Source organism: Chelonoidis abingdonii, chromosome 7 (genome assembly GCF_003597395.2).
Source record: "Chelonoidis abingdonii isolate Lonesome George chromosome 7, CheloAbing_2.0, whole genome shotgun sequence".
Classification (NCBI taxonomy): Eukaryota; Metazoa; Chordata; order Testudines; family Testudinidae; genus Chelonoidis; species Chelonoidis abingdonii.
This window is the reverse complement of record NC_133775.1, coordinates 69,246,589-69,266,239: the sequence shown is the minus strand read 5'-3', so window position 1 is coordinate 69,266,239 and position 19,651 is coordinate 69,246,589. Positions and strand designations below refer to the sequence as shown.

At 49.1% G+C, this 19,651-nt stretch overlaps 1 protein-coding gene across 2 annotated transcripts; it reads left to right on the top strand.

Moving 5' to 3' along the window:
- Positions 1–807: 807 nt before the first annotated feature.
- Positions 808–13,377, top strand: CCDC190 (coiled-coil domain containing 190). Of its 2 annotated transcripts, XM_032789101.2 has the most exons (4): positions 808–1,020; positions 8,662–8,829; positions 9,913–10,042; positions 12,570–13,377. In XM_032789101.2, exons 2-4 carry the CDS (start codon positions 8,769–8,771, stop codon positions 13,189–13,191), a joined length of 813 nt encoding a protein of 270 aa, XP_032644992.1. In that variant the 5' UTR covers positions 808–1,020; positions 8,662–8,768; the 3' UTR covers positions 13,192–13,377. The 2 variants fall into 2 exon arrangements, with proteins under 2 accessions (XP_032644992.1, XP_032644991.1); XM_032789100.2 differs by lacking the exon at positions 808–1,020 and having other exon boundaries at positions 8,413–8,829.
- The last annotated feature ends 6,274 nt before the right edge of the window (positions 13,378–19,651 follow it).

The following is a 19,651-nucleotide window of genomic DNA, read 5'->3' as shown; positions in this document are numbered from 1 at the left end:
AAGCACATGGTGTTTACAAAGAGACCAATTCCCCTGGGCCCGAGTGCCTCCCACACGAGGTCATTAGAATCTGAGCTGAATGTGAACTCCTACCTCCCCTGCCCTTCAGCCTGGCAGCTTTCTCCCAATGACCCCTCACCCACACAGACCCGTTCAGCCAGACACACCCTGCACCTGCCTTGCAGGGCAGGGGTAGAGAGAGGACATTGGCCTAGTGTAAAGAACAGGAGCATCTGTAGGTCCCTGATACACTTGGCACGGCTCAGTGCACAGCGGCTGTGAGCTGTCTTTGTGCTCTTGGCCCAGCAAGGGATGTACGTCCTGAGGGAGCTGGGATTGTCAGAACCTAGGGATGCTCCTGTCACGGGCTCTGTCTCCCAAGTCCGGGCATGCTCACTGGGTTGGTGGGGTTGGTGCACCCACCCAGCGGCATTCTCAGCGGGCCAAGGCTGGGCCTTGCCCTCTAGTTTCTCAGCTGTCTGCTTCCTATGTATCATTTCTGCTTCAGCTCCTTCCCAAGACAGCTTCCCATGCAGTAATCTGTGCTGTGCAGCTCCTTCCCAGAACCTCATGCCTACTGTGTCTGGCTCTGGCCCAGCCTCCACCTCCCAAGCGATTAGCCATCTCCAGGCAGCAGCAGAGCCATGGAACAGGCATGCTGGGGTTGGGGAAGGAGGAATAGTGACTTGAGCAGCCCCACTGCAGGGTGGGGGCAGGCTGGGCTGTGGAGCCAGGCAGATCTGCTCCTATCCTGCTGGCAGGGAGACAAAGGGGCTGCCAGCCTCCCAGCAGCTGCAGGTGCTTTGGATGTTTCCTTGCTGTGTCCTGCAGTCAGGGGGGCGTGGGCTCTTCCCTGCAGGCCAATGAGAGGGAAGGAGTGAACCATGCAAAGGAGGAGTGAGCCTACCTTCAGAAAAATCCCTGCTCCAGTGCTGCATCTGTGCCCTGAGCTGTGAGCCTGATCCTGTCCAGCTCCCGGCTCTGCTAGGAAACAGCCTCGCTCTGCTAGCTCCCAATCAGGTAAGTACCTGTGCTGTCCTTGCACCCTCAGGCCTGGTTAGCAGTGGCCTTAGCCCAGGAGCAGGGCATAGCAGCACCTCGCCTAGTCTACTGGGCACTGTGCCTGTGTGTTTGCCTCTCTGCTCTGTAAGCTCCTAACTCCCATTCCCCTGTCCCTTTGGCTCTATCACTGGTCCCCTCTGTTGGGGTCTGTTCCTGCCAGTGTTTCAGGCTTTGCTTTCACAGCCGTGAACTCAGGATGAATAACTAGCAAAACTGTGAGCTTTACATATGGCAAGAGCAGGCTTTTGCACTGCCTTGGGACTTCGCTTTCTAGTCTGGGCTGGGGCCTGGCAATTGTGTCCGTCCCCTGTCTCCCCCCCCCCTGCCCCCCAGCTCCAAAATCCCCTGTTGTGTGGGAGGGTTCCTGGCATATTCCTAGAATCCATGTTTCACATTAAAGGAACGGATTGTGGTTTGTGCAAAGGGGCTTTGATCTGCTTTTACCATAGCAAAGGCCATCTAGACAATGTAAACTAGGTCTAGCTGGAAAACAGGAATTCCATTTCACAAATCCATAGCAGGATGAAACAAAGACCTTTCACATTTTTTTGTGATTAAACAAGAAAATTCCAGATCCTCCTACCCTGTTATAGCTGGTAGCCCAGTGATGAGGGCATTCACTAGGCATAGAGGAGACCCAGGTTCTAGCTTCCTATCAGGACTGCCTGATTTAAATGTGGGTCTCTCACATCCTTGATGAGTACCTAATTACCAAGCTACAGAGTCAGTCTTTCTTACTGGTCCAATGAATAGTTAATTATTTATACAAAGTGGAACAGCTCCAGCAGGAGAAAGCACAAAAGCCTAAAATAACTACTAGCCCTGGGTTTCAGGTGCCAACTTTCTAATCTCAGAGGCCCCACCCCCACTCACTCCATCCTCCCTCCCTCTGTCGCTTGCTCTTTGCCACCCTCACTCACTTGCTGGGGCAGTGGGGTTGGAGTGCGGGAGTGGGGTGAGGGCTCCAGCTGAGGGTGTGGGCTCTGGGGTGCATCATGGGAAATGTAGTCCAGGCTGGGAGGAACTCCCATAATGGTGAACAGTGGCAAGACAGACCTGGACTCACAACAGTTCCCATGAAGCACTGCAGTGTCTCAGCTGGAAACAGAGATTAACATTGATAGGGAATTAAACAAAATGTTTGGTGTTGATTTTCCTGACAGAAGATCCTGCTGGGGACACTGCAGTCATGGCAGACCCCTTTCTGATGGCAGAAGGCCTCGCCCCAACTCTTGCGGCTCTTCTGCCATCAGGGAGGAGTTGGCTCCCTTGCAGCACAAGCCTGGGCAAGGGGAGAGGGGGCGAGGAGCCTCTGGAGCCTTCCCCACATCTTGGCAAGGGATGGGACCCCATTCAGGCCCCGCCCCCCCCAGGCCTGGGAGACTGGTGTGAAGTGCCCCAAGAGGAGCAAAGGGGAAGCTGGGGGATGGCTACTTCCGGGGCAAAAGCTCCTGCAGCAGGGGCCAGAATCCCCTGATCCAATATATCTGGAACATTGGCAACACTGTCTCCACATGCAGTGGGGCCGGGCAGGGGGCATTCAGCAACCAAAGGACAGACCACAAATCATCATATAGTCCTCTTAAAAACAGATCTGGTGGGGGGGTTTGTTTCCAGCCCATCAGTTTTGATCTCTTGACACTGGCAATATTGAGACTGTTTTGATAGAAATTTGTTGACCAATTTTTTTAACCAAACCAAAGGAAACCACTCCAAAACTTCCATCTCCAGTGCCTCCAAGTCATGGCCTCTCCACACATTAGCCCACGCAGCACACACAAGTGTATGGGAGAGGAGAATTGGACTCTTTCGTGTTCTGTCTGCAGAGCTGTCCCTCTGTCTCTTAGAATAACCAGTGCTGCTGTGGGTCAGGGCTGGGCTGCCCTGCTGGGGTGCCCAGGGCTGGAAATGCCAGAGGTCATGCAGGAGTCCACAGGCAGAGCTGTTTGTGCAGAAAGCAGGAATAGTTGCGTGTGCATGGGTGGACTGGGTGGGGGTGGTCCAGAGCTGGACTGGAAGAGAGTGTCTTGTTTACACGAGGAGCATTTTATTGACACCTCGGTAAGAATCCAAGACAACAGAGCTCACAGAGCCCATTGCTCAAGTGTCTGCAAGAAACTCAACCCCCTGCTGCGATCACCTCCAGCTTACAAGAGCTGGCCTGCTAAGGAGTCCAAGGGAGCGCCTCAGCTCAGTGTAAAATAAACACTTCTTAACAAAAGATCAAATAGCCTCCGTGTACACTGAAGTGTCTGTTAGTACTCTAGAACCAGGGGTGAGGTATGTTGGCAGAACTGGGGGTAGGGGAGGCTCTAACAAGGCCTCATAAAGTCAAAAGAGAGGGTCAGTGGCACCGGTGAGATCCATGACTGGGGCTCCTAGGGATACCACAGTACAATAAATACCAATACGGTAATAGGTCAGCAGGTGAGGGGTAGAAGGGAAGACTGGCATAGCTGGCGGGCTGCCAGTCAGGGCTGAGGTGTATTGGCAAAGTTTTATATGGGGCAGCCAGGACTGGCGTAGCTGGGTTGCTTTAGACTGAGAGGAAGATGCATAGGGAGGTGCTTTTACAGCACCTGTCTGTGTTATGCTTGACTAGCCAGTGGAGCTGAACTGAATTTGCAGCTGCTCTGCGCCCCGCGGGTGGGTGCCTGCAGATTGAAAGTGGCACAGTGAATCACTGGCTGTATGTTAGCTCACAGAACAGCCTCATTTAACCTGCCTGAAAATGTCCTATTATCTTCCTTGGACTAGTGCTCATGATTTACCTGGTTCCCCTAGACGCTGGCAATGAAACCACTAGACTAGAGAGACTCTAGTCCACGTTTCAGCCCTTCCTTGATTAAACTTTCCCCTCCCACTGCCCAGGCCTTGTTCCCTGCGACAAGTAAAACACACAGTACACACATCCTCATGCCTTCCCCACTGCTTCTCTAGAAACAATCTGTAACCATCATCAGTCTCTAACAACAAATTATAGCTGAGGTGCCAGCTTCCCTGCTTGCCCAGATCTGGTTAACACCTAGCCTGGAGGTCACTTGGGAGGGTTAGCACTTCTCTTCACAGGATTTCCTCTCTGCACTAACAGTGGGCACTGTTGCTACCAGGGCCACAAATCTATCCTGCTGGGTTTGGAATCACCTGGGGCTGCTGCCTGTTCCTTCAGCACTGAATGGCCATACAGGTCTCATAATTCAGTTACAGCCAGGAACAAAGTCTGGCTTTCTCCAATGTCTCTCTCACACAGCTTTGTCAGGACCAAGTCCCTAGTTTAACTTCCACTCAGGGTCAGACTGCATGCTGATGGTGGACGAAGCCAGCCAAAGACCTGTTAGATTTGGCCCCTCTCAGCCTCATATTCTTTAAGCAGGGCCACTGAGGTCAAAGATTTACTGCTAAGGTTGCCAGTTTTTTGATCTGCTGACCCCCAAGTAGAGCTGGTCAGAAAAGAGGTTTTTCCCAGGGAAGATAAAAATGAACATGCTGATATAGATGATATAGTTATATAAAGGTCAACATTTTTTTCAGTAAAAAAAATCAAACACTTTACATTTATGGCCAAAATCTTTTGATTAAAAACTGAAAATTTCAATTCAGAAATGCCACTGCTGCAGTGCCTCATGGCCATTGTAGTTTAGATGCCTTACACCCCCATTCTCCTCTATGGGTTGGGCTCCCTGGCCAGATTACATCTCTCATCATGCACCACATTCTCCCCTCTTACTGAGTTGCCACTATGTGTCAAGGGAGATGTAATCTGGCTAGGGAACTTGTCTCATAAAGCAAAATGGGGATATAAGGCAGCCAAACTAAAACTCCCAGAAAGCACAGCAGTGGCATTTCCAAATTGAAAATTTTCAGTTTTCAACTAAAAACCAAAAACTTGCTGACATTTGGATGTCCAGCTTTTTGACAAAAAGTCAAAATTTTTCATGAGAAGCAGACATATAGTGAAAAGTTTCATTTAATTGAAACTTTCCCATCAAAACATAGTTTTGATGTAAAACTTTCAACCAGCCCTACGCATACAGAAGCTTCTGAGCTCAGCTTATTTCAGTGAATAAAGTGGGCCATGGTAAAGTGGGCGTTTCCTGCTGAAGAATTTTCCTAGCAAGCTGTATTATTCTCTGCACCAGGGTCAAATTCAGAATATAGAGAAAAAAATGAGCTAACCAGCCATGCCTATCATCCCTCTGGACACCACATTTTAGGAAAGATGTGGATAAATTGGAGAGAGACCAAAGGAGAGCAACAAAAATGATCAAATGTTTAGAAAACCTGACCTCTGAGGAAAGTTTTCAAAAAGGGCATGTTTAGAAGACTGAGAGGGAATCTGATAGCAGCCATCAAATATGTTAAGGGCTGTTTTAAAGAGGATTGTCATCAATTGTTCTCCACGTTCACTGAAGGTTGGACAAAAAGTAGTGGGCTTAATCTGCAACGGGGAGATTTACATTAGATATTAGAAAAAACTATCTTTCGTTAAGGACAGTTAAGCTCTAGAACAGGCTTCCAAGGGAGGTTGTGGAATCCCTGTCACTGGAGGTTTTTAATAACAGGCTGGACAAACCCCTGTCAGGGCTGGTCAAGGGTTACTTGGTCCTGCCTCAGTGCAGGGGGCTGGCCTTGATGTCTTGAGGTCCTTCCAGCTCTACATTTCATATATTCTGTGTCCTTTTGTAGCTCATTGCCTATCTCCCTGCTTCAGATATTTACACGGTGAGCTTGTCAGGCCAGCCCAGAGGCTGTGTCACAGTGTGTTTACATACCTAGTACCATGGGGCCGTGTCCTGTATTGGGGCTTTTGATGCTACCTTCAGATACATAGATAGCTACAGAGAGAGACAAAGGAGGAGGGGGGAATATTTTATACTAGATCAATTTCTGCTGTTGAGAGAGAGAATCTTTCAAACCACACAAAACATGCAGCCACAAGAGCGGCCAAGAGTTGGTGATTTAGTTGGGAATTGGTCCTGCTTTGAGCAGGGGTTTGGACTAGATGACCTCCTGAGGTCCCTTCCAACCCTAATCTTCTATGATTCTATGATAAGAGGTCTGATTTGAGGAAAAGCTCTGTGTAAGCTGGAAAGCTTGTCTCTCTCACCAACAGAGGTAGGTCCAATCACAGATACTACGTCACCCACCTTGTCTCACTAATATCCTGGGACTGATAGGCTACAACAACACTGCATAACTAATGGTAGTAATAAGGAGGAGAAGGCCCTGTCCACCATAAGAGAACACTTGCTTTTTTCTTTAGCAGACAAGGAGAAAGGAATAATCTTGCTAAGCTCTTAGATACCCAGGGGACAGGTGCCTTAGAAATACCCACAGCAGGGAGCTAAGCAGGCAGAGTGGGCTGAGCTGGTGGCTGAGCTGTGCTGCCTACGTGCAGGAGAAGCCTGTGGCAATCCAATAAGAGTGATCAGGGCTGCTCAGAGGATTCAAGTGGCCTGGGGTAAAGCGGGGGAGCTGCAGCGCTTGTACTCACCCAGCGGCGGTCTGGGTCTTCGGTGGCATTTCGGCGGCAGGGGGCCCTTCAGTCGCTCCACGTCTTCAGCAGCACTGAAGGGCCCCCCACCGCCGAAATGCGGCCAAAGACCCGGAGCGCCACCGGGCCAGGGCTCGCAGGGCCCTTGTGGGGCCCGGGGCCTGGGGCAAATTGCCCCACTTGCCCACCTCCCCTGGCATCCCTGAGGGTGATGTATGCTGCTGCTGCCCTTGAGCCTCTTCACAGTGGAGCTTCCATTACAAACAAACTGGCAATGCCTTCTCGGCAATATAATACTCGGCAACAGTTTAATAGCTATAGGGAAGCTTTCACAGCAAAGAGGAGGGGCCCAGGGCTGCAGGAGCCAGGGTGGAATGTCTGCTTGGCAGAGTGCATGCAGAGCAAAGACAAGCAAAGCTCTCCTCTATTGAAAGCTGGCCTTTTGCTCAGGTAGCTCCGCTGCGCCACGACTGTAAGTTCGGTGCTGGGGGACATGCTTATGGCAATCACACCATGGGCATGTTGTGGGGTTTGTGTATTTAAACATCTCAACATTCCTGTTGCACAAGGCCCTCCTCACCCAGAGTGGCCCAGTGACACTGGGGCATGGGGACAGTACCAACATTCACTGGGCCAAGGGGGGACGCCATAAGGCTAGCAATCCCAAATCAGTCCATCTTTGGAAGACGCCCCCTGTCAGGGGATTAAAGCACTGTCTGTGGCAGGGGTCCCCATCTAAAAGCGATGTAATTGAGAGGCGTCGCCGCCAAAATGCCCCCGAAATTCGGTGGCATTTCGGCGGATGCTCGACTGCTGCCACAGTCCTTCATCTAGTGCCCACCAGATGAAAAGGTTGGGGACCACTGGTCTGTGATATTAGGTAAGGCAAGACGGCCTGTGACACTGGCCTGTTGGGTGAGTCTTTCTGACTTGGCAAATTGAGAATAGCTTGGTGGTGAGAATAGCTGCTTCAGTGTGATGAGGGTGAAGCCAGCCAGGTCTGGAAAGTGCTTCAGGTGCTGTGGTGGGAGATGGAGACATTCTCTCACGGCAAAGTGCTCCTTAGCCTGCAGAGTTCTTCCTTCTTTCAGGTCCTGTGATAAATGAAGGGAGAATAGCTTTCTTTTATGGATCCAGCCAGCCAATTAGCTATAAAAATCCCTCTTGGTAGCTGTCCTCTACTTGCTTTACCTGTAAAAGGTTAAAAAGTCTGACTGCATGCATAGGTATAAGGAAGTGAGTGGGCACCTGACCAAAAGAGCCAGTGGGAAGGCTAGAACTTTTTAAAATTGAAACCAGACTCCCCTTTTGTTTATGTGTGGTTGTTCTCCCGGAGAGCCGGGACAGGGTTGGACTATGCTGTAAGAGCTTGCGCTAGGTATGGAAAATCATTAAATCATACCTAGAAACTACTCATTTGAAACCTCAGATATGTAAGTAGATCAGGAAATGTCTAGGAAGATGCGAATAGGTTTATCTCTTTTATTTCTTTATGGCTTGTGGACTTCTCTGTGCTAACCCCCAAATGCTTTTGTTTTGCTTGTAACCATTAAGCTGGACTCAAGAAAACCATTCTTGATGCTTAATTATTATATTTGCTCTTTTTGAAACCTAGCAATAGCCTAAGTTTCAGATGTATTTTCTTTCTTTTTGGTTTTAATAAAATTTACCTTTTTTAAGAACAGGATTAGGATTTTTGTGTCCTAAAAGGTTTGTGCATATGTTGTTTAATTAGCTGGTGGCAATAGCTGATTTCCTTTGTTTTCTTTCTCAGCTCTTCCCCGGGTGGGGGGTGGGCTTGAGGGTAGGAATTCCCAAGTGCACCTTCCTGGGTCTAAAGGGGTTTTCTCTTTTTTTGCACTTGGATGGTGGCAGCATCTACCCATCCAAGGTCAGAGAGAAGCTGTAACCTTGGGAGTTTAATACCAGCCTGGAGTGGCCAGTATTAATTTTTAGAATCGTTGCACACCCCCAACTCCTGCACTCGAAGTGCCAGAGTGGGAAATCAGCCTTGACAAGTCCCTTCCGTGGTGCTGTGCTGTTATCTGGGACTTTCCAGCCTAGGAGGGGAGCAACTCTTGGCATCATACATTGGTCTATGGCAGAGGGAGACCCATCCAGGCGCTGGGAGCGGGAGAGACAGTATGTCAAGCAAGCTGAAACCCGGCTCAGCCATGGGCTGCAGGACTTAGAAGAAGCACGACTCTACCAAATGAATTCAATGATCAAAGAGCAGAGGCAGATCCAGAAGGAGCTACAGAGACTGCAGCAAGGTGAGGCTCCTTTCCCATCTCCTTCAAATACAGCCCCCAGCCCAGCACCAGTAACAAAGAAACCCTCCAAAATTAGACATACAGTAAGAAGAGATCCTGCTCAGCAGCAAGCTCAGCAATCCAAACAGTGGGGGAAGTGCGAGTGAAGGAGAGAATCTGTGAGGCAACCTGCAGAAAGGGCCAGTTAAAGAGCCACTGGACTGGGATATTTGGTATTGGTGTCTGTGCTACGTAGCTGTACCGCACTTGCCTGTCTTCCATGCCGGAACTTCCCCATGTCAATATCAGTTCCATTCATAGGTTAGGTGTATGAGCAGCTCACGAAGCCTTTGCATTTCCACGTCAGGGCATTTTTGCAGCACTCTAAGCTGCTGGGGGGTGTAAGTAGAAAGGGGAGGCAATGTTTCTGGAAGATGTGGCTGTCAGTTAGGTTTCAGGCATGTCACCAGACCAAGTGAAGCCAGGGGTGTGGGGAGTTGGTGGTAACAGTAAGTTTGCTAGATCTTTTATACTGTAGTTAGATTTATTTGGGAAGTTTGTTCATGGCACACAGTTGGCATAAGTATCTGGGTTTAGTTATGAATTATCACTTGATTTCAAAATCGCTTCTGTGCCACCATAAATGTTCATGCCACTTTGCAAACATTGGCTAAGCCAGTGCCCAAAGGCACTGTCAGACTGCCCAGGCAAAGAATCCGGCCCAAGAGGGAGAGCACTGGCAATGAGAATGGGGAGGGCTGGGACTGCGTGAATGGCTAGGTTTTAAGGAGGAGAGAGCACCTGGCAGGGGAGAACTAGACAGCTGTGCCAAGTGGCTAGGGGTGGCATGGGAGAAGACACACAGCTGAGGGTGGGAGATGCAGGCGAAAGCCCCAGTGATGAGAGAGGATTGCACACAGCATGTGGCGGTGGCCGAAGGGAAAGGCAAAATGGATGGTAAGATTTCCAGCCAGCCAGCCTGGCCCTCAGCAGTGCCTTGGTAGCTGTGCATTTCTAGGGGTGGCTTTGTGTGGGCCCTACGCTCTCCTGTGCTGCTCCCCAGCATTCTCCATGATTAGTGATCACTGTTTGCTCGTGTCCTAGGCAATTCCCGGAAGAAGGCCCATGCGACTCTAGGGGACCTCTCCCAGGAGGTTGATAAAAGGCCAGTTCTGCCCATGCTCCCCACTTCGTCAGGGCAGCAGCACAGCAAGAGACGAGACGAGCAACTGAGGTAAGGATGTGTGTAATGTAATCTTCCTTTGAAGCCTGGCAACCTGAGTCACTCACCACACACAAATGTTCATTAAACCACAGTGCCCAACCAGGGAGGGGTGAGGGCTGTACTGAGCCATCTCCTGCCCCCGGGTGGAGGAAGCCTTGGGGTGGATGAGGGTGGGTAGCAAGAGGGAGTTAGATGGTTACAAACATGCTGAGCAGCTTATGGCTGGAGATGGTCATCACAAGACAGGGGATAGGGAACAGAGGGTAACTTCCAGACTGGACGAAGTTATCCCAGGCTGAGTGTCTTGTCCTGACAGAGGTTAGCCCCCCATGAAACCAGCTTCTGATGGCACTTACTGACTAACAGAACTGGTCAGAACTTGGAAAAACAAGTTCATGAAACCTGTTGAAATGGTGACATTGTCCCTTTGTCACAGGGTGTGAAATGGAGCCACAGTTTATTTTGTTTTTTTTTTAAATGTCATGACATAGTTTTCAAAAATCTTTGAATTTTTAAAACTTCAAAATTTTGGATTTTTAAAATTTCAAATTTGTGTTGTTGCCCCTCCCCCATTGCCGTCAAGTGCAATAAATTTAGTAACATGGGAGGGGCAGGGTGGAGGCATAGCTGCTTGTCACTCAGTCCTATAGCATTTTTTCTTTTTCCACTCACTAATTTCAAAACTTCCCTGATTTTGGCAAGGGACAGAGCAGCAAAGGGCGAGCTGAGCTCCTGTCAAAGCTTGAGGGTGTTTTGAAGTTACAGAGAGGAAAAAAGGAAAAGAGGCAGCAAAAAGTGACAAGAAACAAACCATTGATGTTATTTAATCTGTCACACTCAATGACAAGACAAAGGGAAATGGAAGAAAAAGAGTAGAAAGAGGAAAAACATCCACTTACCTCTTTTCATACACCCCAAGTTTTCCACATTTTTTTTCTCATATTTGCCAGTGCAAAAAGTAATGAAGTGGAAAAAATGTGTTATTTTCTCACTTTCTTTTCATTTTTAACCTTTTCCTGCTTTGTTTCAGTGAAAAAACAGCAGGGAGAGAGTAAAAGTGGGCATTTTACAATAATTTTGAAACAAAAATGTATCAAATACCCAAAAACATTCATCCTTTTTAAATACATTTTTCACTTCAATATTTTTTTAAACAATAAAAAATGTTACTGTACACAAACTCTCTGCAAAAAAAATGTGTGTGCGTTGCCAATAAGTCCTCATTTTTTGAAAAAAGATTTTTTTTTTAATTGGAAAAATATGTCCTGTCCGGGCTCAAGGGAGCAATGCCCAGCCCATATACATGAGCACCGGGAATCTTGGCTGAAGGAGTCCTGTGGGGCTCACCTGGCAGAGCACCTGGGAAGGTAGTTTGGCACAAGCTTGCCCACAGCGGAAGGTCCCTCCCCCAGCCTAAGGGGAGGAGCTACTGGAACCAGGACTCAAGTGAATGTGAGGGACAACTAATGAAAAACAAGGGTGGGAGTGAGGGTCACAGAATCATAAGCAGGGAGCCAGAGAGGGACAGCGAGCAGAGAACCCTGGATAGCGCCCACTGCTCCTCTAAGCCATCGAGGGAGCCAGCAGATGCGGCCCAGAGGAACTCTGCCCGGAGATGTTACCTGAGGGAGGAATGGAAATAGGCTGTACAGGTGCAGAGCACCTCCTCATCCAACAGCCTCCTCCTGGTGCAATGGATGGGGGGAGGGATAGTTCAGTGGTTCGAGTATTGGCCTGATAAACTCAGGGTTGTGAGTTCAGTCCTTGAGGGGGCCATATAGGGATCTGGGGCAAAAATCTGTCTGAGAATTGGTCCTGCTTTGAGCAGGGGGTTAGACTAGATGACTTCCTGAGGTCCCTTCCAACCCTGAAATTCTATCACAGCCACCTTGGCCAGTGCCAGGAGGTAGTTGGCAAGGTCTCATGACTTTATGGGGCCATGGATGGGGTGCGAAGGGAGAAGTGCAGCTGGAGCCTGAGGAGAAGGTTCTAGAGGAGCAGGAAAAGGGGCTGCAGCCTGGTGCACTCCAGGTAGACATGCATCAGGGTCTCCCTCCAGGGCCAGCACCAGCACAGGAAGCAGGTGCTTAGGGCAGCCAACAGAAAGGGGCAGCACATCCAGCTTTTCAGCAGCAAGTCCCTCCCTCCCTCTCAGAGGGAGGGACTTGCTGCCAAAGAATAGAATGAAGCGGCAGCAGTAGAGCTGCTGCTGAAGTGCCACTCATCACAGTTTTGCTTTTTTTTTTTTTTGGCTGCTTAGGGCAGCAAAAACGCTGGAGCCAGCCTTGTCTCCCTCTCACTGCAGAAGGGGCAGGTGTCAGGGAGGGGAGTGACCCACGCCAGGTACACACCTGTGTTCACGGCTCCATGAAGGAGACTCACCTGGCAGAGCAACTAAGCACGACAGGTGGGCATAGCAGCTGGGCAGTGTCGTGGTCGCTGGGATCAGGATGGCAAGCAAAGGGAGGTGATTAAGGGAGAGCTGCTGGTCAGTGACTGCACAGTTTTCCACCCCTCTTTCTTCCCTCCTTTATAGAGCACCAAGAAGTACTTTGCCCAAGATGGAAGGTCCCACACAGGCAGCCCAATCACCCTTGCAGCATCGGAAAAGCGACTGTGACATCCTGGATGATAAGGGGCAGGAGTCCTGTGGAAGGCATGGGTCAACTTCAACACGCACCCAGGCCAAAACTGCAAGCTCCATCACAGACATCAGCCTGTCAGACCTCAGGCATTCCATCGCTAAGCGGCTGAGCACCTCTGCCAATCCAGCAGAGCAGGAAAAAACCAACAGCCAAGGAGAGCTGGGTACAGGCCCCACAGTGCTGCCCTGTGAACAGACAGAGGCCAGCGATGTGGATGGCAGTGACACCATGCCCAAGCCCACTAGCTGCACAGAGAGAAGGAAGCCTTCCTTTGGCCACGAGAAGCTAAGCTCTGATACAGATCCCTATGTCCCTGACAGGAGCCACCCGAGACCCATGCACAGCAGGCCTGGGTTTCTGGAGTTGTATGCTGAAGCCAGGAAGGCCCGGTATATCCGGCACAAGGGCATTCCAGCCTCAGAGAAGGAACTCAGCCTGCAAGAGATCTTTGGGCATGAAAACAGCTTAGACCCCAGCCTCCCCAGCAGCAGAACAGGAGCACCACAGCCCTGAATGATGGCTCCTTCCCCTAAGGGAGGCTTGTTAGGGTCAACCACAGGAAAAGGTGGTCTGCCCTGCTGTCTGGAACAGCCAGCTAGCCAGAGTTACAGATTCATAGATTGTAAATGTTAGAGGTCTTATTCCTTCACTCACTTACTTCCCTGGTCCTTCTTAACAGAGAGCAACAATGCCTGAAGTCCAAAGGTGCAAACAATTCAATGTTTATTGGGGTGAACTTCCAGCAGGCAGTGATTCCAATTTCCTTCCTTAGTGTTCCCCATCCCAGCTCTGACACCACAGAGCCTTGACTGTGTCTCTGTTCCCATTCCCTATTCCCATTCTCCCCCTTAGCAAAACATGATTCCAATTCCCCCACCTCCATTCCCTGTTCCCATTCCCTCTCCCCTTTACTTCCTGATTGACTGCAGTCAATGTAATAAAACTTGAATTCTGCTTAGCTGTACCTTAACCAATCATTTTACTGAAATTTAACTAACCAATCCTAACATATTGTAACATGATTATCTAACCAATTATATCCCTCCACCTTAATTGGTTTACACCCAACAAAATTAATTATAGGGCAGACAGAAACACTCACAGAACATGAGACAGAGATTATACAGACAAACAATAGGGGAATGGAGACTACAGTGACAGAACAACAAAGAAATGAGGATTTAACACCCCAGCTATTGATAAGTGAGTTCTTGCCAGACAGGATGCAGCAAACTAAGTTTTCTATAAATCTTCTAGGCTCTTTTCTTTCGCTGGAGGTGATAGATTGGATCACCTTTCTAACAGCCCAAAACTGCCTTGTTTCAGTGTGACCGGTGAGGATCATGACCCTTCGCTTCCCAGTTTATGGCTGCCTCTGCTGCTTAGCCAAAGACCTTAGCCTAAGAACAAGGCCTTAGACTATCATAGTGAAAGAAAGCCTATAAACAGGCAGACTGATTTTGATTCTTGTTTTGTACTTCTATAACTAGCTAAGCGATAAGAATACACCTAAAATCTTAAAGTATAGGCTTTTGCAGACAGGCCTGAATATCTATATCCTAACAGTAAGGCCATTAGGGCATCCAGTCAGACCTTTCTGAGACAGACCAAGGAATTTCACCCAGCTACTGCCCATTGCTTCTGCTTGAGCTACAGCCTAGCTTTTCGAAAGAGACACTACCTCCTGACAAAAAGATTTCATCTGACGAAGATGCACCACAGCCCTTGAGAAGGTGTTTTACTCGCACTGTAAATAAGTTGCCCCTTTCTCCCAATCTGAATTTATCTAGCTTCAGCTTCCTGATCCTGGCTGTCATTTTGCCTGTGTCTGCTAGAATGAAGAGCCCTCTTCTCTCAGAAATCATCTCCCCATGGAGGTACTGGTAGCCCATAATCAAGTGGTTTCTTAACCGTCTTCTCTTTGATCAGCTAAAGAGGTTGAGCTGAATTTCTCTCTCACTCACAGGCAGGATTGCCAGCCCTCAAATCAGTCTTGTGACTCTTCTCCGAACCCTTTCACTATCTCAGCATCCTTGTAGAAGTGTGGGCCCCAGAAGGGACACAGTGTCTGTTAATGGTCTCACTGATGCAGTACACACTGTGTATGGCAACCCTGCAGTGGTAGAGCAGGGGAGTTCAGACCACCTTTGGATCTCACTCCTCTGGAATAAAGCAGAGCATCTCCTCACTGTTCCCAGTCACCCAAAACCACCCAGAGCATCATCCGAGGTCTGGGGCTCTGAAAGTCCCAGACCGCATTCCATGCCCTCCTGGATGCAGTGTGCTCCCATGTTGGGATGCCCATGCAGTGCTGCTCCTACTGGCCTGGGCCTAGGCACAGAGTTCTGCAGGGACTCTCTCTGCGGGCAGCTGCAGGCATAGGCAGCAGTTGGAAGAAGCCTGTGGCATGTTTAAAAAAATCGTTCTGCTGCTGGGAGGTTTAGTGACATGCTGAAGGTTACCCAGAGGATCAGCCCAGCTCTCCTGAACCCCAAAGCTCTAACCACTAGGGAAGGCTTTCCCTCCACACACTCCAGTGTTCCTGAACACAACAGCAGGCAGTTTCCTTGCTCACAAATCCTCACATCTGCCCCTCCAGCGAGCTCTGCGCCCAAAATGCCCTGCCCCTCTACAGCCTCTCAGAGTCATGCTGACAACTCCTTCTCTAGGCTTTCTGTTCCCAGCATACATCGCCTGCAACAGAGAGCCTAGCCCCTGCATCTGCACCCAGGGAAACCCCTGTTAATCTAGCTCCATTGCCTCTGGCCTGGCCACATCTCAGTGTCTTGTGCAGGCATCCCCATTGGCTATGGCTGGTTTTACTACATAGACAGGCTTGGTTGCTCCATTTGCGGAGCATAACAGGGTCTGTGATTGTCTTTGGGTCTGAGACCCACCTGATAGCAGTTGCTGGCACCTTCCAGCAGAACAACATCCATCTGAAAAGCCCTGGGACTGGAGCATGCTGCTGCCTTACTAATGAATGGCCTGAATGTGTGGTAAACTCTGTTCTCCTCAGCCTTTATAGTCCGTGATTGTTGCTATGCTAGCTGTAACGAAGTGGGAATGTTGTCAATGTCTTCTCTGAATACTGTGTGTGCCTCAGTTTCTCCCATGTGTTACTCAAGTATTTAGGTGGTGGGAGATCGTGTGTGATCATTGCAGCAATCCAAGAAGGTGTGTGACTGCAACTGGCTGCCTGGAAGAACAGTCGATACTCTGTAGCCTGGCAATTGAGGGGTGCGCCCCCTTCTCTGCAAAGATCAGCTGTGGTGTTGAGGTGTTGCTGTAGACCAGGTGACCTGCTGGTCCAGAGAAAAAGACAAAGGAGTGAGGATGGGCAACAGGCATGTCTGGGGGCAGGCACCTGGAACTGGTCAGTCTCCTCTTTGGGACTCAAAGTGGGGAATTCCAGGCACCAGGTCCAGGAGTCCCCCAGAATGGGCTTGGCTGAAATTCTTTGATTTCTGTGCTAACAAGCTTTGCTCTACGCTGTGTACTTGGCAACTAATAAACCTTCCATTTTACAACACTGACTGAGAGTCACTGCTGACTGCAGAGTTGGGGTGCAGGGCCCCTCCAGCTTCCCCAGGAGCCCTATCCTGGCGGACCTCACTGTGGGCACTGCACACTGTAATCTCACACCCGTGTAATGTAACACCCAGCAAAAGTGATCACTTTGGCAAAGCAGATCTGTTGAGGCCACTAAGTGTCACTAAGCATTATTCTAAGTAATTTTAAAAGGTAAAGGCTATAAGAATATGGAGTTTTCCCTTAGGCCTCTCATGAGCAAAAGTCCGTCCATGTTAAACTCTAATTGACCTAGCAGGCCAATAAATAAACAAAGGCCAGGTGTCCGGAGCCTTATCAGTTGTAAGGCCTCAAACTGTATGGAGCAAAAATAATGAAGCCTGCATACTTTTGTCAAGGAGAGGAGATAATGGTTTACAAAGCACAAGTCGTAATTCACGCCAGCTTTAATACTGTTCAGTGTAACTCTACAAGGGGAGAGGAGGGGAAGAAAAACAAGAAGTTGTGTGAGAAAAGATGCTGCAGCGGACAGAAGGGGAAGGAAAGGTGGGGGAAGAGGAAGGGAGAGGGGGGGAGAGGAAGGGGGTCAGGGAGGAGCGATGAATAAGGGAATGCTTGTTTTAGGTGTGCTGGATTTGAGGCAAAGGTCAAGTCTCCCAGCACCAACTTTGAGATCTCAACTAAACTCTGCTGTGCTTCTCCCCCTGGTGTGTTTTATTGGCGCTAAGCACGCCGGGCACGAACTACCATGTTGTTTGCCTACAACAGATCCATTCATGCTGGACCTAGGGCAGGAATTATTGTGTGTCGCAAATCTGGTTCTGTTCCTGAAGCCTTTTCCCCGGTCTGTCACTAGATTGTCAGGGGGGAGCTCATTCAGACCCTGCCTTTACATGATTCTCTTTGTTCAGTGCCCTTGAGGGAGGGTGTCCATCTTCCAGGTTTTCTCCACACTGGGAGAGTTGAGGAAATTCTTTTTAAAAGCCAAAGGACCAAGTTCTTATGCAGACACCCTGACTCAGGAGATAGTGGACAAGAAGTGGTTGATCAGGCCTCGCAGCTGGGTATATTAGGGGTCACCATTAATTGGGACTTGTTCCATTCACCCTGCTCAACTTCCCTGCGTCCTTTTTGCATGAGCCAGAGAGCTACAATAACCCAAAGTCTGAAGTGACAAACATTTGTGATGTTATCGGGTGAAACTTTCAGCAAGCTGATGATCCCCAAGTTTCCTTTCCTTAGTGTCCCACTTCCCCAGCCTCTGAACACCACAGAGCCTTGCTGTGTCCTTGTCCTCTTAGGGTGACTAGAACAAAGCAAATATGAAAAATCAATACCAGAGTGGGGTCGAGTATGGGGGAATAGAGTAATAGAACTATAAAGAAAAAAGACCCAAAAATCTTGGACTGTCCCTATAAAATTGGGACCATCTGGTCACCTCTAATTCCTGTTCCCATTCCCCTGCTTAGCAAAACAATGATCTCAATTCCCTCCCAGTTCCCTGTTTCCCATTCCCCCCTACTATCTGATTTACTGGCAGACTTATATAGTAAACTTGGAGTTTTTGCTAGCTATACCTTAACCCATCATTTTTACTGAAATTTAACTAACCAATCCTAACATACTGTAACTAATGGTATTAACCAATTATATCCCACCACCTTACCTAAATTGGTTTACCAAATACCTGACTGCGACAAAAGTAATTATAAAGTCACACAGAGGAACAATCACAGACAGACCAAGATTATAACAGGAACAAGAGGCAATATGTGAAGTGGCGACAACAGTGATAGAACATACAGAAATGAGGAGCTTTACATTTCCAGCCTATTGATAAGGAGTTCTTGCCCAAACAGGATGCTATCAAACTGTTTCCTTTAATCTTCTAAGCTCTTCCCTTTCTCTGGAGCGGAATAAAATATCAAACAGAATTGTAATCACTAACAGCACCAATAAGCACTTATTTCAATGTGACTATTTGAATGTGAAGATGTGACCAACACTTCCCAGTTTAATGGCTGGCCTCTCCTGCTTAGCTGAAGCCTTAGCCTATGAACCAGGCCAGCTGTCACAGTAAAGAGAAGGCCCTTAACACCAGCAGACAGTGATTTTTGAGTCTTTCTTTTATACCTCTTTAACTAGCTACGTGATAAGAATACATCTAAATACTTAAAGTATAGGCCTTTGCAGACAGACTTGAATAGCTATATCCTAACACTCCACCTTTTTTTTCCCTTTGGGATCCTCCTGCCCAGGTATGCCTGGAAAAGCATAGGACATATGGCGACACATTTCCTGATAGGGCCATGCATCAAGTTGGAAAGTGTTGATATTTTATTTGTTTCACTGCCCCTTGTGTCGTACAGTGCCCTGCACCTTCTCTCGTACAGGCATACCACACCGATTTTAATTACTGTTCCAGACTTCCTATTAATATTGGGGCTGAGAAGGTTGGGTCCGCACACTGCGGGGTGGGGAGGGCTTACTACATTACTTGTAGGTTATTTTCATATGCAATATAACACAAGTACAGTTAACACTACACAATTTATAGCACCATTGAGTCCTGTCCACTGCAGTATAGTCCAACATTCGAGGCACGACCAAAACACTGCCTCTTCTCCTTTGACAGGGTTCAGATTTTAATATGTCCAGTTGCTGGAAGTTGCAACAAGCTGCCCTGCAAGTTTTACATGCTTTTGTTTATATTATAAGTTTATTGAATGTTCACAGAGAAATGGGTTACTGTCCAAACCAACTTAACCACTTGGTATGGAATCAGGCAGTATGTCCTGGTTCGATTATTTACAGCAATAAGATTTACAGATTTATTTGTGCACCAAAGTCCAGATAGCCGGATATGTGTGTAGTTTGGTTAGGGGCTGGTGTAATTGCACCCCTTGCAGCTGCTGCCTGCTGGAGTCCCAAGGACACACAGCCAGTGAGAGGCAGAACCCATGCCCCCCCCAAGAATCCGCTTCAGCAACCTGCCCACAGGGTCCCGCGTCCCCTCACCCGGTGAGGAGCCCTGCCCGGGGGCACAGAGGGGCCCGCTCACCTGGACCACCTTGGTATAGCTGGCCATGGCGGATTGGCGGCACGCCGGGGGAGCAGGTTCGCTGCAGGATGGCAGGAAGTGGGGGTGGTGGAGGTGGGAGAGGATGGTGGTGGCAGCAGTGCTAGCTGCTGAGCATCCCTGAGAGGAGGCTCCCAGCCATGGCCATGGATCGGTACTTGCTGTTTGTGAGCTGGGAGGAGTAGAGAGCCTCGCGGCCTGGCAGCGCTGAGCGCGTAGCAGGTGTGGGTGAGCAGGAATTGGTGGCGGCCAGAGAGCCCTGGGGCAAAAAGCTTGCATACTGCAGGGTCATGTGCTACCCGGAGCAGCTCCTCCAGACACAGACAGAGGAGACTCTCTCGCCGGGGGGGGGGGGGGCACTAG

Excerpts from the sequence above, each read along its gene's own strand:
- CCDC190 (XM_032789100.2), top strand. The coding sequence starts at position 8,655 with ATGGCAGAGGGAGACCCATCCAGGCGCTGGGAGCGGGAGAGACAGTAT. Across the intron at positions 8,830-9,912 it reads GCTACAGAGACTGCAGCAAG|GCAATTCCCGGAAGAAGGCC; the intron begins GTGAGGCTCCTT and ends CTCGTGTCCTAG. Across the intron at positions 10,043-12,569 it reads AGACGAGACGAGCAACTGAG|AGCACCAAGAAGTACTTTGC; the intron begins GTAAGGATGTGT and ends CCTCCTTTATAG.